General features: G+C 41.9%; 1 protein-coding gene across 5 annotated transcripts in view; it reads left to right on the top strand.

The window, feature by feature from the left end:
- PARN (poly(A)-specific ribonuclease) overlaps window positions 1-18,782 on the top strand; it is a 197,243-nt gene that overhangs the window by 18,564 nt on the left and 159,897 nt on the right. For all 5 annotated transcript variants that reach the window (XM_040256623.1, XM_040256648.1, XM_040256640.1 and 2 more), the window contains exons 6-12: window positions 392-452; window positions 6,431-6,596; window positions 7,618-7,683; window positions 8,771-8,809; window positions 10,166-10,208; window positions 11,340-11,420; window positions 14,214-14,270. In XM_040256623.1, coding sequence (XP_040112557.1) covers window positions 392-452; window positions 6,431-6,596; window positions 7,618-7,683; window positions 8,771-8,809; window positions 10,166-10,208; window positions 11,340-11,420; window positions 14,214-14,270 — 513 coding nt within the window. The remainder of the gene's footprint in view (window positions 1-391; window positions 453-6,430; window positions 6,597-7,617; window positions 7,684-8,770; window positions 8,810-10,165; window positions 10,209-11,339; window positions 11,421-14,213; window positions 14,271-18,782) is intronic.

The raw sequence follows: 18,782 nt of genomic DNA, 5'->3' as shown, positions 1-18,782 counted from the left end.
ATCTACTTTGAAGTGAATATTGATACCTTTTAATTTGCACATTTGTTCCCTTAAACTTGAACCTGGGGTGAGATAATAGAAATACATTTAATTTTTATTCAGGAGTTTCCTGCCTATTGGGAGAATATATGTTCACCAAGTAAAATTTTCTCAAATGTTGGGTAACAAAGGATATTCCTCTTACAAATATAAGGGAGAAGCCCAGATAGTTGAAGTGAATGAATGGACAGTTCAGCAGCCGTGGAGTAGAAACCCCTTGTCCTCTGACCCGTGGCATGCTGCCCCCTTGCCTGGTTGCCTTTGTTTACTCCCCAGAGTTCTTTCTCTGCCTCTCTTCACACACCTGCCATGAACCTCACTGAAATGCATGTTCTATTTACTCTTGTTTCAGAGCTCAAGCATTGACTTTCTAGCAAGCCAAGGATTTGATTTTAATAAAGTTTTTCGCAACGGTAAGATTACGTGTGACCTCTCTTCAGAGCTTGTAAATCTGGATTGGGTTGAGAATTATCTTTCTGTGCGTACTGTCTGAGACAGGGTCTCGGATTTCCATTCCAGCCTATGCAGCCATTAAAGTTCTCATTGTGCCCCACTCCTGAAGGCCTGGTTGAGCATGAAGGGCACAGGAGAGGAGCTGCTGCCTCGTTCAGCTCCAGTGAGGCCTCTTGAGCCCCCAGACTCATTGAGTGGAGCTCTTGCTGTTATTGGGGTGACTCAGTCGCCTGGCAGACTCCCTGTGGGGTATGTGGCCCCGTTGTCTTTCACTGAGACAAGGGCTCCAGTGTCACTTTTTCAAAAACAGCCATGTTTCAGTAGTACCGTGATGGTCTTTGGAGGAAAAAATTCAGTTCTGACAGCTAACTTGCTGGTGTGATGTGCTGACCAGCAACCTGGCGGGGTGGGGAGACCAAGTCCTAGTCCTTATCCAGCATAGGGCACCATCCCTCAGAGAGGTGATTGTTAAATATTTAATTAATGAACACTGGACGTTGAAGCACGTCAGAGTGGCTTTTTTTCCTCCATTCATTTATTTCCCGGAAAGTGCCTGGGAAAGCCTCTCTTGTTCCCAGCAGTATTAAGTGCCTGCTGCTCTAAGGTCAGTAACTACTTTTCATTTAACTATTCTTGTAAACTGTGTTCTTTCCCATGGTGGATGTGTTACTGAGTGAGGTAGGAGAGAAGATATTTCTCAGCAAAGGTTCTAGAACATAGGCTTCAACTACAGTCTCTCTCCCTCAGCGTGATCTCCTTGTAGGGTCTTTAGGACCATGTCTTGTTGTCTGTTAATTGCTTCAGTGGTGCTGCGTCTTCATATCTACTGATGATTTTGATTTTTGGAAATGCTAAAAAAATTTTGAATCCAAACTGCTTACTTAACCTACTGGGTATACCCGCTGGGTAACACAATTTGGGTATAACAAAGTAATTTTATTCCCTGTGGCTCATGCTTGACTCTGAAAGCCACTATAAAATACAAATTCCACATGTAGTTAGAGCACTATGATGGAATGTGTGCAATTTTTTTTTTTTTTTTTGGTGCACTGTGTGGCATGTGGGATCTTAGTTCCCTGACCAGGGATCCAACTTGTGCCCCCTCTGTTGGAAGCGTGAAGTCTTAACCACTGGACCATCTGGGAAGTCTTATCGCAGAAATGTTTTGAAGGAAATACTTTAACCAGATTCCTATGAATGTGTTTTCCAGCCTGATGATTTTAGTTTCATAGAAGGAGAGAAACAGCTAAATAGGAGGATGCTTCATTTTCTAGTTTTGTAGTCAGACCTTGGAATATTTTAGTCACAACTGCATCAGGGCTCCCAGGCCATCTGTTATTACTGAGACTCTTATCCCTGTGCTTTAAATCTGACCCAGACCTTCACTTCTCTTCCTTATTAAATTTTTCCACTCTAGGGTTTGCACATGCCAGAACCTTTCCTCTGGCAGTCTCCTTGGAAGTACTTCTGACTTCCTTGTCTGAAGTGGAACCAGGTGACTGCGGTCACCATTCTCCCAAGCACGGATGGTTTCAGCTCTGTTTGTGCAGCCGGGCGGTAGGCCTGCCACCTTCAGCCCATCTGAGTTCTTCTCAGGAGCCACGGCTCTTCCCAGGGCTGTGTAACCAGCTCTGCCATCCCCCTTCTGCTGACGTCCTGGGCATGGCCTTCCCCTGAAGCCTAGACTTTGGCTCATCGTGCTCTCTATTCCTACCTCTCTCCTCCTTTCGGGTGACTCCAGCATCCACATGGAGCACCTGCAAAAGCTCTGTCGTGTCTGCTCCTGGGTGGTCAGCAGTCCTCGCTTCTGCCTCCCCTTAGCTGTCCACTCCGTTAGTGGCTTCATGGGTCTTATCAGCAGGCACTGTGCCCGCCTCCATCATTTCTCCTTGACAGCGCCTCCTCTCGTCCTTCACATCCACTTGGCTACCTCATTTCAGCAATTGGTTGATCTCTGTTGCTTTCTCACTGTCAGTTACCTTCTACTCTCTGGTCTAGACTTCTCTCCTTGTCCACCTGGTCCGTTATTATCCTTTCTTCTTCCCCTTGCTCCTCTCTGCATGTTGAACTCGTCTAGCTAAGTCCCAGGCTTAGTTGCTTCTGATCATTCACTTTCTCTCTTCCTGAGCATCTGAGTATTGCAGTAAAATGAGACATACCTGAGCTCATTTGTCACTTTAAATTCATGAGCACAAGCATCAAGTAAGGACTCCATCATGCTCAGAAATCCTACTTTTCTGACTTAGAAATTCCCTTTCCGACTTTCTAAAATATCTGTATTTTTACCATCTCTCTCCAGGCCTCCCTCTCAGCTGCTGGTCATGCCTCAATGAAAATAGAAGCCAGCAGGCAAGAGCCAGTTTGTGTTCTTACCACCAGACCCATAGGTCTCCCCGCCGAGCCTGGGCCCGGCCTTTTCACAGGTGTTCCTTAGAAGGCTAGTCCCTCCCTCTGTGTCAGGCACTGGCTCTTCCAGTTTGCCCTTCTGTCTGCTGGGTGTTTTCCCTTCTCTGCTGATCACTCCGTCAACCTTTGTAAACATTATTTTAGTGCAGAGCTCCCTAATCTAGTCCATGGGCCGCTTTCCTGCCATAGATAGAGTTCCGGAATCTGTGAATCTGGGGAAGGTGGTGAGGAGTTGACATCTATATTTTGTCTAACCTTGGACTGAATTTGTTCATTTCTTCTGTTGGGAATGTAGGCAACAACCCAGCTGCATTAGCAGTAGCAGGAAGTTTGTCCTCAAGTGAAATCCTAGGTATCTTCAAATGGCATTTTCGTTTTGGCAGATATCTTGAATATTGTGTGCCTTCATCACTACTTTGAAGTTATTGTAGTTATTTCACCTGCCATTAGGTCTTTAAAAAATTTTTTTTAATGTATTTAATTTACTTATTTGGCTGCACCAGGTCATAGTGCAGCACTTGGAATCTTTGATCTTTGTTGCAGTGTGCGAACTCTCAGTTATGGCATGCCAGATCTAGTTCCCTGACTAAGGACTGAACCCGGGCCCCCCTACATTGGGAGCAGAGAGTTGTAGGACCAGTGGGGAAGTCCCTGCTGTTAGGTCTTCTTAATTTAATGTGTTGACCAGGAAGGTGGTATCTTATATTACTATATCATAGATATAAAAAAAAGTTCTTGGTAACTATTTCGATTTAATTACTTTTCTTTATAATCTTGTGTGTTTTATTTTATGCATTGGAAAACATCATTTTGAGGAAGGGCCTGTAGATTTCACCCGACCACCAAAGGAATAGGTGGCACGTGAAGATGAATCACGCCTGTGGGAATATCTCTATTTCAGAATAACTAAGCAAAGCAAACCCATCCCCCTCACTTGATTCCACATCCCCGGTGTCCCTTCTGGCCTGTGATGCTCCCACTCGGAGGAAAGCATCTTGAATGAGGTGTTTGCTCTTGCCGTTCCTGCCTCTTCCCCTCTGGTTTTCTCTTCACCCACCTGAGCCAGTCTGCTGTCCTCGCCCCTCCTCGGACTTGAGGTCAGGTCATATGCCAGGATCTCACACCTTGTGGATCCTTTTTGTCCTCACTCCGCCTTTGGCGGAATTTGACCGGGCCAATTGCGCCCTCCTCCCCTGACGCTCTCCCCTGGCTTTCAGACTCTTCGTTCTGTGCTTTTCCTCCTGCCTTCTCTGGACTCCTCTGCATCCTGACTGACTCTTTTTCATCTTACCTGGCTTCAATGTTAGTCTCATATATTCCATGGTTTCATTTACTTTTTATTGTTAAATTCTTATTTTGAAATAATCTCAGACTTTATAAATGTTGCCAAAATACCTCAGAGAATTCCTGGTACCTGCCCTCCAGTTTCCTGAATGTTGGCATTATACTATTTGCCTTGTCATCCTTTCTCTCATTACATGCGTGTGTATAATTTTTTCCCCCAAACCATTTTCAAGTAAGTTCCAGACATGACGTTTCTTTATTCCTAACTACTTCAGTGTGCATTTTCCTAAAAACAAGTACCTTCTTTTACACAGTACAGTAAACCAAATTAGGAGATGGACCGTTGCTCCAGTACTGTTAACCTCGTTTACAAACCTAATGTATATAAGTTTTGCTACTTAGATTAAAAGAGAAAAACATCCAGATTCAGTCTGGGCTCACACGCTGCATTTAAGCTGTCGTATCTCTTTGCTCTTTTACAATCCAGAACAATTTCTCAGTCTGTCTTTGATTTCAGTACCTTGACAATATTTTGTAGTGGAGGCTAGTTTGTGGCATGCCCCTCAATTGGGACTTTTATGTTTCCTCAGCCAAGTCTACAGGCGTCCATTCCTCTCGGGCAGGGATACTGCAGATGTGTGCTCAGTATATCATATCAGGAGAACGTGGCACCAGTGAGCCGAGTTACTGCTGATTATAGCTTTTCTTTTTACTTTTAGAAAAACACACGTACATTATCTGTTAATTTCTAAGTATACAGTTGGCTGGTATTAAGTACATACATATTGTTGTGCAGCTTTTGGTGTTTGTAATGTTGATCATACTTCTTCAGTTAGGTTTAGCATCCACTGATGAGTCTTGCTTGAGACAATTATTGTTGCTGACAAATGATGATTTTCTAACTTCATCATTGGTTCCACAGTTCGTTAACTGTCCCATGACTTGTAATGCCTCCCTTCATCCTGATGACACCTAAATTTGTATCTCAACACCTTTCTCCTGAGCTTTAGGCTTTTATTTGTAGCTTTTCATTTATATGTATATCCCTAGATGATTTAATATATCCAGGAGGTAGCTTTTGGCTTTATTGGGACAACCATGTCCATTTATTTACCCACTGTGTATGGCTGTTTTCATGTTGGAAAGATGTTGAGATCTTATGTTGCCACAGAGATCTCCATATGGCCCGTAAGCCTAAAATGTTTATTGTTTGTCCCTTTAAGGAAAGGTGTACTGATCTCTGATCTAAGCGGTTATCTCCTGCCTGGACAACCACAGTGGACAGTTCCTTCTGGCTGACCTCCCTACTTCAATTCTCATAGGACTCCAGGTGGTCTTTTAAAAACATGGAGCAGGGCTTCCGTGGTGGTTTAGTGATTAAGAATCCATCTTGCAATGCATATGGGTTCGATCCCTGGTCCAGGGAGATTCTGTATGCAATAGGGCAGCTAGCCCACACCTCACAACTACTGAACCTGAGTGAATTCTAGAGCTGTGCCCACTGCAGCTAGAGAGTAGCCTCTGCTGTCCGCAACTTGGGAGAGCCTGTGCGCAGCAGTGAAGACCCAGTGCAGCCAAAAATAAATAAATATTTTTTAAAAAGCACATGAAAATATGGAGCAGATAATGTGATTATTGTGCTTAAAACCTTCCAATAGCATCCTCTTGTTCTTAGAATAAGTAAATTCTTACCATGGCCTCTAAGGGCCCGTGTAATCTTGCCCCATCCCGTCCAGCCTGACATTACTCCGTTCTCCTGCTTACAGCTTCCTTCTTCTGGAACTGTTTGTGGAACAGTCCAAAGCACTTCTGTCCTTTAGGCATTTATGCCTGTTCCGTGCCTGAAATACTCTTCCCCCAGCTCTTGCATGTCTGATCCATGCTCACCTTTTGGGTCCTCCTGCCCGATGGCCTTCTCTGGTTGTCCTAAGGTGTTCCCTTCACTAGCGAGCAGGATGCATCTCCCTTGTTCATCATTAGCTCAGCGGCGCCTGGTACAGTGCCTGGCACAGTGTGCATGCCAAGTCACAGCCTGTTGAGAGATGAATGAATGAACGAGCACATGGAGTGAAGGAAATAGACACACACATTTCAAAATCACTTGCTTTTTCCATTGGATTTTTTTTTTTTTTTGAGCTGTAGTCAAATATGGTCTTTCCCGAGTCTTTTAGTCTCTGTGGTTTGTTACAAAATTTTTTATGATAAACAGTAATCTCTGCTAATGGACGCTTTTAAAAATTCTGCTCAGGAATTCCGTACTTAAACCAGGAAGAAGAAAGACAGTTAAGAGAGCAGTATGATGAGAAGCGTTCACAGTCCAACGGTGCAGGTGCTCTGTCCTACACGTCTCCTAACACTTCAAAGTGTCCCTTGACCATTCCTGACGATCAGAAGAAGTTTATTGACCAAGTGGTGTAAGTTCCTAAACTGAAACCAGATGTGCGATGAGACGTGTGTCTTGGGGGGCAGGATTGATGCCTGTATCTCAGGCTTGTGCTACCCATACACAGCGCACACAGAAGTGTGATGTGAGGGCAGGATTTAATTGTGGCATACCTGAGTTTGTGTTATATGTTGTTGTTCAATTGCTAAGTTGTGTCTGTCCCTTTGCGACCCCATGGACTGCAGCATGCCAGGCTTTTCTGTCCTTCACTGTCTCCCAAAGTTAGCGCAAACTCATGTCCATTGAGTTGGTGATGCCATGCAACCTTCTACTGTCAATTGTAAATTGAGCTCTGTGTACTGTGTGCAGAATCGCCATGTGTCACCAGGCCAGAGACTGCCTTGGCAAGTGGGCAGACCTCTTGGGTGGACCAGAGGCCTGACAGCCACTGTTCCCCCGAAGGCAGAGGCACATCCAGATACTGCAACACATCTGTGTTTTTTTTTCTGTTGTGGTGAAGTTTCTGACAAGCAAATGTGCCACGGGAGGAGTGTCTGGTTTTGCTCAGTTTAGTTATCAGTATAACTGCTGACTCATTGGAAAAGACCCTGATGTTGGGAAAGATTGAAGGCAGAAGGAGAAGAGGGTGACAGAGGATGAGATGGTTGAATGGCATTACTAATTCAATGGACATGAACTTGGGCAAACTGAGAGATGGTGAGGGAGAGGGAAGCCTGGAGTGCTGCAGTCCATGTTGCCAAGAAGAGTTGGACATGACTTGGTGACTGAACAACAGAACTACTTTACCAGGAAAGTAAAAATGTAAATCACTTGTATCAATGAATCCTTGAGAAGTTGTCACTAACTCATTAATAACAATGACAAAAAGAATCTGCCAAAGTAAAGCATTTTAAGCCTTACTGAACTAAAAAGTTATGATTTGGTAAAATTATATTGTCATATGTTATTGCTTTTGAGTATGGTAGTTCTGTTGATTGATGACTTTATTCCTTAATGATGCTGATGGTCATGTTTTTATTCTAATTCTTCAGAGAGAAAATAGAAGATTTATTACAAAGTGAAGAAAACAAGAACTTGGATTTAGAGCCATGTACTGGGTTAGTTGCCTTGAATATTTTCACTTGTTCTTTTTTGGAAAAGGTAGATGATTTCTGGCATGTGCTCTCCTTGGTCTCTTAAAAACATTCATAAATAGTCTTTTTATTATAGGTATGTTCCCAAGATTTCAGCACTAACTTTAGCATTAACGCAGTGGGGACCATGGTATATTGAGACACTGAATGAGTGCCTTGTCCTGTCCTGGAGGGAAGAAAACTGTTGTGCACCTTTGCTTTAAGTCATGCTCAAGAGTGGCGTAATTATTGTAGCCTTGATGTGTGCTTCATACAAAAGGGCTTCAGAAGAGCAGAATCCATTGTTAGGCTATTTCTGTCCTTTTCATTTCTCTCTACAGTAAAAAGCATCGGTGTTTCAAAGAGTCAGTAACTGAAACAGCCTGCTTTCCTTCCTTTTACATTGTGACCAGCTTCACAGAAGTGTTTTAATGCATTTGTCCACTTAAAATTCTCTTCATGCAACCACAGGAGGTAATATTTTGGTTAGATAAGGACTTTGGCTTCTTCTATAAGGGCAGTATAATAATAGCAGCGATAAAGAGCATTTTCAGTTCATTAATTCTCTTGGAGAAGAAAATGGCTACTGCAGTATTCTGGCCTGGAGAATTCCATGGACTGTTCCATGGGGTCGCAAAGAGCTGGACATGACTGAGCGACTTTCACTTTTTCATTCAATTTGTTAATTAGGCTGTGTGGTGACATGGTTGCGGCACACGGGCTTCTCTGGTTGCAGCTTGAGTGCATCTCTCTAGCTGTGGTGTGTGGGCTGAATTGCCCCTCGGCATATAGGATCTTAGTTCCCTGACTAGGGATCAAAACCGAGTCCTCTCCATTGAAAAGTGGATTCTTAACTGTTGGACCACCAGGGAAGTCCCAGTAAAGAGCATTTTGATGAAGAAAAGTGGTGAGGAATCCTCCCACCTCATCCTCTCTGTTCTTTTTTGCTTGTTAACTGTCATTTCTAATGAAGCCTCTTTTAAAACTTACATGGTCTTTCCCAATTAGTGCTTGGTCAGTTTGAATTTTCCTTCAATGATTGCAAATTAATACCTTTCACTTGTTTTCGTAGGTTCCAAAGAAAACTGATTTATCAGACTTTGAGCTGGAAGTAAGTGTTTATATTATATATGAGTGTTCTGTGAGGGACCCAGAATTAAAAAATTAAATGCAGTTTTTTAGCCTTTATGTCATTTTTGATGTTCTGCTGGTTTTGGTGACTTGATCATACCATGTTCTTGGGCAGTGCTTCATTTTATTACTGTTCCCCTCCCCCCAATTTCTTGTTAAATACCCACTTAATTTATTTGCTCTTGCTTCTTAGTAGCTGCTGTAAAGGCTTTATAGTTTTCTTTTAATGATCAACTTGGCATATCCTAAATTGTAGTATTATTTTTGTTCTTTGGAGGTATATGATAAAGATTTGGCTTTAAGACCTGGGAAATACTCAGGTGAATGCCCTTTGTTTTTCTTTTTTGAAACAGGGTAATTTTTATTTAGATTCTTGTCATTTATGTTAACTTTTTAATTTATGCAGCTTAAAATATTTAATTATATTAGGCTGCCTTCTTTACTATATTTCAGTAGCATTGTACACAGAATTTTTAATTTCATACTTTTGCTGTTTATAAGAAATATTGAAATAAATTAGATTAAATGAAAGGTGAATGCTTTTTCTAAAGCAGGGATTAGACCATGGGGTGGATTTCAGGATGCCTGAATCTCCTGAAATAATACCCAAAATTTTGTATGTGTTTTTTTCTGGAGGTGTTTCCATTAGTTTAATTATATTTTCAAGTGAATCTCTTAACTTAGCAGTTGAATGTCAGGATTGAACAGGTGGATGTTTGCACTTGACTTTGTTTGGGGTTTTTGTTCTTTCGTTAGAATCTGCCAGTGGCATGTACAAAGAATTTACTTTGACCAGACTAGGAAAAGGGCCATTATTATTTGATCAGGCTCCTTTCCTCTCATGTTATCCTTGCAACATACTCCCTGTAGATTCCAGATTCCTCTCCTTGGCAGATGCCAACTACTGTGCCAGCTTACCACAGAGTTACTCATCTCAAACCTCCCCTGTGTGTGGCCCAGACCATCCAAAGAGACCTTCAAAATTTTTCACTTAGGAAGTAAGCATTGTGACATTTAGAAGCAAGATTTGACTGTGAGGTAATGTGTTGTCTGTATTATATGATGCCTGACATTTCAGAAACTGCCTAAGTCCTAAAAACTTAATTTGAAATCAGATACATTGCTGTATTCTAAGAGCAGAGATGGGGAAACATTTGGAAACTGAAATATTATGGAATAGGCTTTCTCTACAGTCTTCCTTGTAGTAATATTTATTGCATACTCAATAAAACTGATGTAATGAAATTATAGCTATAAAGTTGTTTTAAAAGTCCTTTAGAGTCTTAGCTGTCATTATCTCATCTACTGATAATCATGTTTTCTTTCTTTCCTTTAGGTATCCCAAAGGCATTCATGTTGAGACTTTAGAAACCGAAAAGGTAACCCCAAGCCTTATCCAGGGCCAACATTAAATGCATTGAACCACTGCCACAATATTCAAGTACAAAGTGCAATCAGATCAAGAAGTTGAAAGTCAGAGTTGGCTCCCATACGTATGAGCTGGGTGACATTGGACAAGTCATTTCCCTGCTGCTAGCCTCAGTTTCCTCATTTGTAAATCCATGCATGAGCATGGTAATGATGAGCTCTATTGTCTCACAGCTTTTTAAAAAGTAGTAAATGGAACTGAACTTTGTAAACTTGAGAGCATGCAAATATTGGTACACGTTCTCATCATCACAGAAAGCTGATATGCATGGTACTCATGTAGTAATTACTCCTTGTTACATGGGCCACTAAAATTCTGTTTTAGAATCTGGGGCATCAGCATTCTGTCATCATGTATTCCCAGAGAGCAGTGATAGAACCGAAATGGGTAGTGGTGGGCTGATGGTGGGTTCCTTTGACAGAACTATAGAATTTTAGAATTTAGTTCTTGTTCTTAAGTGAGATGTCTAATTAAATAAGAGATTACATAAATTAAATCTTGCTAGAAGATAAATCTCAAACTTTGACACAGGAGATTTTGTGGTGTTTGATTGATCCAGAATGCAGTGTGAGAAAGAAGATGCTAGTTATCTGACAGGTTACTGGAAAATCCAGGATTTTTCTGTTAATGAAAAATGATATAGAAATTTTAAAAATTGAGGTATAGTTGACTTACCAGTATTAGTTTTAGGTATATATATAATATGATTCAAATTTATATGGGTTACATAGAATTTTTATTTCAAAACCAACTACTTTGAAATTCATGTTCAAATGCAACATCTTAGTGTCCATCATGGAGTGTCTTACTGTCACAGTCTCTTGATATTTATAATTGATTCTATTGGGGTGAATTAATAAATCATAGGAGACTGTCGTGGAAACATGGAGACAAATTCTAGTTTGTAAAGCAACAACTCAACTTTTGGTGGCATTTCAAGATACTTTGAATGTCTTTAGCCCCTGAAAGACTGTGCACTGATAAAAATTATAACCTCTGATGGTAGCAGAACCTGAATTTCAGAGGGTGAGGAGGGTCAGGTAGCTTCCAGAAAATTGTATATCTCCTTTATGTCTTTTAGAAAGAGCGATATATTGTTATCAGCAAAGTAGATGAAGAAGAACGCAAAAGAAGAGAGCAACAGAAACATGCTAAAGAACAGGTGATTGAACTACACTCATTTCCTTTGGGTGAGAAATGGCAACAGAATTGTAAATCCTATGTTGGATTCAATTTAGTGAATCATTTTCTCCCGTGGAAGAATTGAATTCATAGCAAAACCTGAAAGAGAGTGAGGGAAATTAAAGTGTAGGTATTTAGACGTAGCCAGCAAAGTGAAATGGCAACCCACTCCAGTGTTCTTGTCTGGAGAATCCCAGGGATGGGGGAGCCTGGTGGGCTGCCGTCTGTGGGGTTGCACAGAGTCGGACACGACTGAAGCGACTTAGCAGCAGCAGCAGCAGCAAAGTGAGGGTGGCATCGCGGTGGACAGTCTTTACCTCCATGAAGCCATCTCAGAGCGAGAGTTAGTGGTTAGCATTCAGACTTTGTGTCACTGAGCGTCTCGGCCCATTAAGTGGTCTCACTGTGGCTAAATTCAGGCCCAGTTAACTAATTTCCCTAAAACAAAGTTGAGATGATATGGGCCTACAGATACATGCTCATAGTTATGTTGGAACCTCACTTTGGTTGTCCTCTGGAGAATGGATTCGAGCAGGAAGACCAGTTAAGCTGAAGAGTAACCAGCTAAGAGACACCAGTGCCCTTAAACAGGAGAAAGTGAAGTGGAAATGTTAAGCGGTCTTTCATGTCCAACTCTTTGCGATCTGATGGACTGTAGCCCACCAGGCTCCTCTGTCCATGGAATTCTCCAGGCAAGAATACTGGAGTGGTTTGCCATGCCCTCCTCCAGAGGGGCTTAGCTTTGGGAATAGGTTTTTTTCTTTCTTTTTTTAAAAAATATTCTTTAAAAAAATTTAATTCTGGTAAAATATGTAACATGAAATTTACCATCTTTGCCATTTTGAAGTGTTCAATTCTGTACTGTTAAATACATTCACATTGTCCTACAACCATCACTACCATCTGTCTCCAGAACTGTTTTTATCCTGCAAAATTGAAACACTATATCCATTAACTAATAACTTCCCACTCCTCCCATCCCCCAGCCTCTGGTACCCACTGTTCTACTTTCTGTCTATGAATTTGACTCCTCTCAATGCCTCACACAAGTGGAATCAGATAGTATTTGTCTTTTTGTTACTGGCTTCGTTCATTTAGCATAATGGCGTTTTGGGTTCATCTTTATTGTAGCGTGTGTCATAGTTTCCTTTCTTTTTAAAGTCTGAATAACATTCTGTAACTACATTACGTTTGTCCATTTATCTGTTTATGGACTCTTGTGTTGCTTCTGTCTTTTGGTTCTTGTGACTAATGCAGCTCTGAACATGAGTGTCAAGGACTCTTTTGAGTCCTTACTTTCAATTCTTTGGAGCATATATATACCCAGGAGTGGAATTGCTGGATCATAGGGTAATTCTGTTTTTAATATTTTGAGGGACTACTGTGACTGTACCACTTTACATTCCCACCAACAAAGTACAAGTGTTCCAATTTCTCCACAAAACCACCAGTGCTTTTTAGACTCGAGTAATTTAAGGAAGTGAACAATTTCAGTGAGGGTGAAATGGGAGAGCAGGGGGCTTGCAGTTTCCTGGGAATTAAACTGGACCTAGTGAAATTTTTTTTGATTTAAATTTTTGGCCATGCCACACAGGGTGCAGGAAGGATCTTAGTTCCCTGACCAGGAATAGAACCCATGCTCGTTGCAATGGAAGCACAGTCTTAACGCCTGGACCAGGGATCTCCCAGAGAAGAGTCATTAAGTAATTTAGCTGTGAAGAGACAGGGAGAAGGAGAGTGGTTCCCTAGAGCTTAGGGTTAAGGAAAGGATTTCAAGATAGGAAAGAAATTGAGTCTATTTAAGCACCGTATTGAAGAAAACAGGAGAGAAGAAGCTGAGTGGGAATGAGTCTCAGTGTGGTGCTGTAAAAATTTTATAAAAATGCATTTGACCAGGAAGAAAGAAGGCGGGGGGGAGCCTGGTGGATCAGTTGGTAAAGAATCCCCCTGTAGTGCAGGAGACCTGATTTGATCCTTAGGTTGGGAAGATCCCCTGGAGAAGAGAATGGCAACCCACTCCTGTATTCTTGCCTGGAGAATCCCATGGACAAAGGAGCCTGGTGGGCTACAGTTCATGGGGTCAAAAAGAGTCTGACATGACTGAGCAACTAAGCACTCACTCAGGAAAAAAAAAAAAATTAGAGAATTCTTGACTTAGCAGTTGATCTTGGTGGTTCTCCTCGGAATAGAATGCAGTATTAATTTGGCCAGCAGGTGGCAGCTTTTAAAAGTCCCTGTTTTTAAGGCAACTTCTTGTTTAGTCCTTAAATTGTATCGGACTCTGTAACCCTAAGGACTATAGCCCACCAGGTTCCTCTGTCCATGGGATTACCCAGGCTCGAATACTGGAATGGGTTGCCATTTCTTCATCTAGGGGATCTTTCTGACCCAGGGATTGAATCGATTTCTCTTGCATTGGCAGATGGATTCTTTACCGCTGAGCCACCACAGAAACCCTCAAGGCAGCCTGAGGGATGTGGAAATTTCAGCAGTTGATTGGAAGTGATGGGTATACCCTAGCACTGTCATCTTAGTAACTGATGAATAGTTTTGCCACTTGCTCATCCCTCTCTCTGAAACAGAAAAATGGTATATGCAGAAATCATTTCCAACGCAGTTGTTTGGCGGTGATGGACTCAAAGCATGGGAAACAAAAGTTATCTAACTGGACATAAAATTTCAGCCTCTTTTTTTTTTTGCCTAGATTTTAACTTATTCAAACAAGGAATATATATATTTCAATAGTTGGTTTTTTGTTTTGTTTTTAAATTAGGAAGAACTGAATGATGCTGTGGGATTTTCTAGAGTCATTCATGCCATTGCTAATTCGGTAAGTGAAACAAACTTTGTAATTAATTTCCTGAACATAACATTTACTGTGAAATGCCAAGTTATCATTGCAAATCCATCATCTGGTCACATTGATATTAGAATGTTTTCCTGGTCTGGAGGGAGAAGTTAGAACTTCATAAAGATAGCTTGTTGTCATAATGCGCTCAGTGTGACATTATAATTGCTGAATTACATCCAAACCGTTGTTTCAGAAAGCATTTCTATTAAAACGCAGAAGAGGATTATACTGTGATGGCCTTATGTGGCTCCATGAAACTGATAATTTATTATCCTCAAAACCAACAAGAAGCAGAATAGCAAACTAAAGAAGATGAGGAGAAATAATCCAGTGTTTGAAACCTTGTATTCCTTCATTAAAAGAAATCTAGAGGATAAAAATAATTGTGTTGAATTCCTCCGCTTAACTGAATCTTGTATCTTTGTTTTTTAAATAATTTTATTTATTTATTTAGGCTGTGCTGGGTCTTTGTTGCCGTGAGGGCTCTTCTCTAGTTTTGGCGAATAGGGGCTCCTCTCTAGTTGCGGTGTGCGGGCTTCTCATTGCGGTGGCTTCTCTTGTAGTGGAGCGCAGGCTCCAGAGCACGTGGGCTCAGTAGCTGCGTCTCGTGGGCTCTAGAGCACAGGTTTAATGGTTGTGGTGCACGGGCTTAGTTGCTCCTCAGCATGTGGAATCTTCCCGGGCCAGGGATTGAACCTGTGTCTCCTGTATTGGCAGGCACATTCTTTACCACTACCCCAGAGAATCCCTGAATGTTATGTCTTAATAACATTAGATACATTTAAAAAATGTGTCAACTGTTTATGTAAATGTGCTGGAGGGTTCTATGATAGAGATAGTAGATATTTTCCCTTGTTTCTTACATCCTTTAAGAAAAGAAGCACCCCCATCTTGCACAGAGAGACTGGGTCTTGCTGCTGGTTGTGCTGTTGAGTTACCCATCCAAGTCACGCTGCTTTCCTGATGCTAAACTTCCTGGAGTCTGAGACTTCCTTTTCCTTGAGTAGCTGGCCTAGGGAGAAGGAATTGTCTCCCTGGAGGAGTCATCTTGTCCCTTAGATGCTGAGCTCTGCCTCAGGGAAACTTGAAGGCGGTGCTCCAGGAGTCCATGGTTGTCTCAACAGCAGGTGCAGCCTTGTCAAACAGGAGCACTTTCAGGGAGGCAGCCGCTGTCCCCGGCAAGGGGTATACAGAACTTAGACCTTGAGAGAGAAAAGGGCTGGCTCCTCTGGAGCGCTTTCTCTCAAGTAAATGATGTTACCGGAACAGAATAGAACCAGGGATGAGCCTGGAGAAAAACAAAAGGTGTGGGTCTCTTGAGAAGTAGCTAAAAAGCTAGTTTAAAACTCAGCATTTGAAAAAACTAAGATCATGGCATCTGGTCCCATCACTTCATAGCAAATAGATAGGGAAACAATGGAAACAATGACAGACTTTATTTTCTTGGGCTCCAAAATCACTGCAGGTGGTGACTGCAGCCATGAAATTAAAAGACACTTGCTCCTTGGAAGAAATGTTATGACAAACCTAGATAGCGTATTAAAAAGCAGAGACATCACTTTGCCAACAAAGATCCATATAGTCAAAGTTATGGTTTTTCCAGTAGTCATGTATGGATGTGAGAGTTGGACCATAGAAAAGGCTGAGGACTGAAGAATTGATGCTTTTGAATTGTGGTGTTGGAGAAGACTCTTGAGAGTCCGTTGGACTGCAAGGAGATCAAAGCAGTCAGTCCTAAACTAAAGGAAATCAGTCCTGAATATTCATTGGGAACGCATGTACACCCGTGGCGGATTCATGTTGATGTATGGCAAAACCAATACAGTATTATAAAGTAAAATAAAAAAAAAATAAAATAAAATCCGTTTGGACATTTATCAAAAAAAAAAAAGACTGATGCAGAATCTGAAGCTCCAAAACTTGGGCCACCTGATGTGAAGAGCTGACTCATTGGAAAATACACTGATGCTGGGAGAGATTTAAGGCAGAAGGAGAAGAGGGTGACAGAGGATGAGATGCTCAGATGCCATCACTGATTCAGTGGACAATAACTTGGGTAAACTCCGTGAGATGGTGAGGGACAGGGAAGCCTGATGTGCTGCAGTCCAAAGAGTCAGGACATGACTGATCAACAGCAACAAGATTGCGTGTATCCAGAGAAGCAGGGAGGGTTTCCCTGGTGGCTCAGTGGTAAAGAATCTGCCTGTAATGCAAGAGACTTGGGTTTGATCCCTGGATTAAAAAGATTTCTTGGAGAAGGAAATGGCAACCCACTCCAGTATTCTTGCCTGGTATATTCCATGGACAGAGGAGCCTGCTGGGCTACAGTCTGTGAGGTCACAGAGAGTTGGACATGACTGAGAGACACACACACACACAGAAGCGGAGGGGAGTTTCTGGTCGTGTTTGCTTACATTACACACACTTAACCAGCCGTCTTCAGAGCAGTGGTGGATTGATTGAAGCTGTCCTTGAAACAGATGTGGGGCAGCAGTTGGCTTTGAGCTCCCATAACCAGCATGATAGTTTAGGGGGCTTTTCCAAGGTGGGGGCATTTCTTTGCCTTGTATAAACAATTCAGATCCCTTAGCCAGCTGTGCCTCTATTTATTTTTCCTCTCTGTGGTTCCTCTTCTGCAGAGTGATTCATAGCATGTTGTGGACCATTCATAGTGCATGTCACGGAGCATACCGCGATAAAAATTTAGCCCTGTTTGTTAGTGATCCAGACATTTAAAATTAAAGTCACGTACTTCAAAACTACTAATGTAGTTGAGCTCTGTATAGCCAGTGAACAAGTAAACACTATATTAGACCAGGTTCTTTTCCCTTCACTCTTAGTAACGAATCTGTTGTCTCTAGTTTTAAAAAAATTAATATTAATTTTTCACCCACAGAAAAGTTGCAAAGCTGGTACAGGATTTTTATACACCCGTCACGTAGCGACACCTAATGTTACTATCTTGTATAACCATACAGTTGCAGAACCATGAAATTAGCATTGGTACAATATTATGAGCTAACTTGAATTTAACCTGTTTTTCCTCTAAGTCCGTTTCCTATTCATGGTTCTATCTAGGATCCCACATTGCGTTTACTTGTTATTTCTCCTTAGTCTTCTGCAGTCTGTAGTTTACTTTTGTCTTTTATAACCTTGATGTTTATAAAGAGTATTGATTGTAATTATGTCGGGTGTCCTTTGGTTTGGATTTGTTTGATCTCTTCTCACGTTGGATTGAAGACACAGTTTTGGCAGGCACACCACAGAAATGATGGTTTATGATGTTGACCCCCATCACTCAGTTCAGGTGGTGTCTGCTGGGCTTAAGCACTGTAGAGTTACTGTTTTCCCTTTTGTAGTTAATAAATATATTGGAGATATTTTGAGATGCTGAGAATCCTCTTTTTTCTCGAGCTTTTGCCAGTGACATAGCATCAGTCAGTGGATCTTGCCTGCAGCCATCATTACTGTGGTATTCTAGTGGCAAGTTTGTGTTTCCCTCTTTCTTTCTCCATTTGTTTCTGGAAATCTTTTAGAAGAGCTGCCCCTGCTCCCCTTCTGTTAATTTTTTTTTTTTTTTTGGACTCAGAGAAATTTGTTTCATTCTACATATCTTTAAACAAGTTATTTATTTATTTGGCTACATCAGGTCTTGGTTGCAGCGTGCAGGCTCTCTAGTTGTGGCACACAGGCTTAGTAGTTGGGGCTTGCAGGATGAGTTGCTCCAAGGCACGTGGGATCTTAGTTCCCTGATTAGAGATCGAACTGACAGCTCCTGCATTGGAAGATAGATTCTTAACCACTTGACCACCAGGGAAGTCCCCACTGTGTAGATTTATTTCTTAATTTAAAAACATTATCAATTTATTTATTTTTGGCTCTGCTGAATCTTCACTGCCATGTGTGGGCTTTAGTTGCAGTGGAGCAGGGGCTGCTTTTCTCTAGTTGTGGTGCAGGGGCTTCTCTTGTTGTGGAGCATGGGCCCTAGAGCATGCAGGCTTCCGTTGCTGTGGCACACGGGCTAGTTGCCCCACAACTTGTGGGGTCTTCCTAGACCAGTGATTGAACTGTGTCCCCTGCATTGACAGGTGGATTCCTAACCACTGGACCATGAGGGAAGTCCCTCTACAGATTTTAATCTAGTGTTCTTATCATTTATTTTGTTGCTCGGATGGTATCACATGGGCCATTGGCACTTCTTCAGGCTGGCTCCCCTGGAACAAGCCCCCATCTTTTTCTGAGCACCTCCTTACTTTCTGACATCACAAGATATTCCACACTTATCTTATATTTTCCCTTCCTCAGCTCTAGAATCAATGACTTCTCCAAGGAGCCCTGGTTCCTTCTAGAAACCAAGTTCTGGTGCTGAGCTCCTGCTGTGGTGTTACTACTTCTGGTTCCCCTCCCTGCACAGAGCTAAGAATGACATATGTGTAACCACGCATGTACACACGTTGCTATTTCTGTGTCTGACTTAAATGCACAGAGCTA

Source organism: Oryx dammah, unplaced genomic scaffold (assembly GCF_014754425.2).
Source record: "Oryx dammah isolate SB20612 unplaced genomic scaffold, SCBI_Odam_1.1 HiC_scaffold_2, whole genome shotgun sequence".
Taxonomy (NCBI): Eukaryota; Metazoa; Chordata; class Mammalia; order Artiodactyla; family Bovidae; genus Oryx; species Oryx dammah.
Note: the sequence above shows the minus strand (reverse complement) of the source record. Positions and strands in the feature narration are given on the sequence as shown.